Raw genomic sequence first — 1,257 nt, forward strand, 5'->3', positions numbered from 1 at the left:
GCGAAGGTTGTTATCCGATGTAGGAGGATTGAGTCTCTGCCTAAAGGGAGCAGGAAAAAAACTTGAGCTGCTTCTCTTGAAACACAGAATTCAAATGGTCTCATTTCTAGTGCCCCTCAAATACAGGGATCAGGGGAACTGGGCTGGAGTTGTCAGCTGAAATGCAATAAAATAAAGCGTATTGAGCTCAGCTAAAGCATATAGTAAATGCAGGTGAACCTTGCGTCCCTTCACCCTCCAATAACCATTAGAGGGAAAGGAAAGGTTTCCATTATTTTAATTGAACTTGTCTCTCTGACTGGAAGCTTGCATTTCTGAAACTCACTTTTAAATACAGAAACCCTCTAGAAATGAAATGTTTGCTTTTGCATTGAAGACAGAAGCTCGGGTTCTGCAAACAAAGCCGGAGGGGTGTTTTTAGCTCTCCTCTGATTTACATGTGTGCTGAAACTTCTTTTTTCCTGTAACTGAACTGCTGTGAGAAAGGTCAGGGTGTCGCAACAGGAAGCCTCTGTGTGTGTGTGTGTGCATGTAAATGTGTGTGCACAAACCCCCTTGCACGCCTGTGTGCGCTTTCCTCTGTGTTTGTGGGATTCATCTCTCCCAGCACCTCTCCCAAAATGTGTCTGTCCAAGTGTCACCAAAAGCAAAATCTCTGCTGAGACTTTCCACCATGTGAGACCACCCAGCGCCACAGCCGCGGGTGCAAGGAGCCGTGCGAGGGCTGATGTAGCAGTCCGAAAGCTGGCTGTCCCGGTGAATGGCTCCATCCGACGGTGGGCCAGGAGCCTGCGGCTCCCCAGGGACATCCCGAGCCTCACTCCTCTCTCGTGTCCCTCAGGTTGCCACGACAAGGCGGTGCTGCTTTATGAATACGTGGGGAAGCGGATCGTGGACTTGCAGCACACGGAAGTACCGGACGCCTATCGAGGGAGAGGAATAGCCAAGCACCTCGCGAAGGTACGGCCCCAGCCCGCTGCTTCGCCCCTGGGCAGAAGCTGTCGCTGTCCCAGCTGTGGCTAGAGACCCTGGCTGAAGCAAGGTCCCATTGCATTGGCGTTGCAAGCGTGCCCCACGGGAACCATCCCCACTCCGATGGGAAATAGGGGTGCCTGGCGGGGCAGGTGGAAATCCGTGGTCAGATATTCCTATTTCTGGCGGTGAGAGGGGCTGGGTGAGTGCCAGCACGTCCAGCCGCTTGCCCAGGCTTGGCCCTTGCCTCCTCGCAGCGAACAGCCCTCGCGTCCCACCTTGCAG

At 53.5% G+C, this 1,257-nt stretch overlaps 1 protein-coding gene across 1 annotated transcript in view; it reads left to right on the top strand.

Annotated features, from left to right (window-relative positions):
- Positions 1 to 841: 841 nt before the first annotated feature.
- The window catches only part of NATD1 (N-acetyltransferase domain containing 1), a gene marked incomplete at its 5' end in the record, with an annotated part of 1,054 nt that continues 638 nt past the window's right edge, over positions 842 to 1,257 (top strand). The window contains one exon of the mRNA XM_009585005.1: positions 842 to 960. Coding sequence (XP_009583300.1) covers positions 842 to 960 — 119 coding nt within the window. The remainder of the gene's footprint in view (positions 961 to 1,257) is intronic.

The sequence above is a fragment of the Fulmarus glacialis genome, unplaced genomic scaffold, assembly GCF_000690835.1.
Source record: "Fulmarus glacialis isolate BGI_N327 unplaced genomic scaffold, ASM69083v1 scaffold12469, whole genome shotgun sequence".
Classification (NCBI taxonomy): domain Eukaryota; kingdom Metazoa; phylum Chordata; class Aves; order Procellariiformes; family Procellariidae; genus Fulmarus; species Fulmarus glacialis.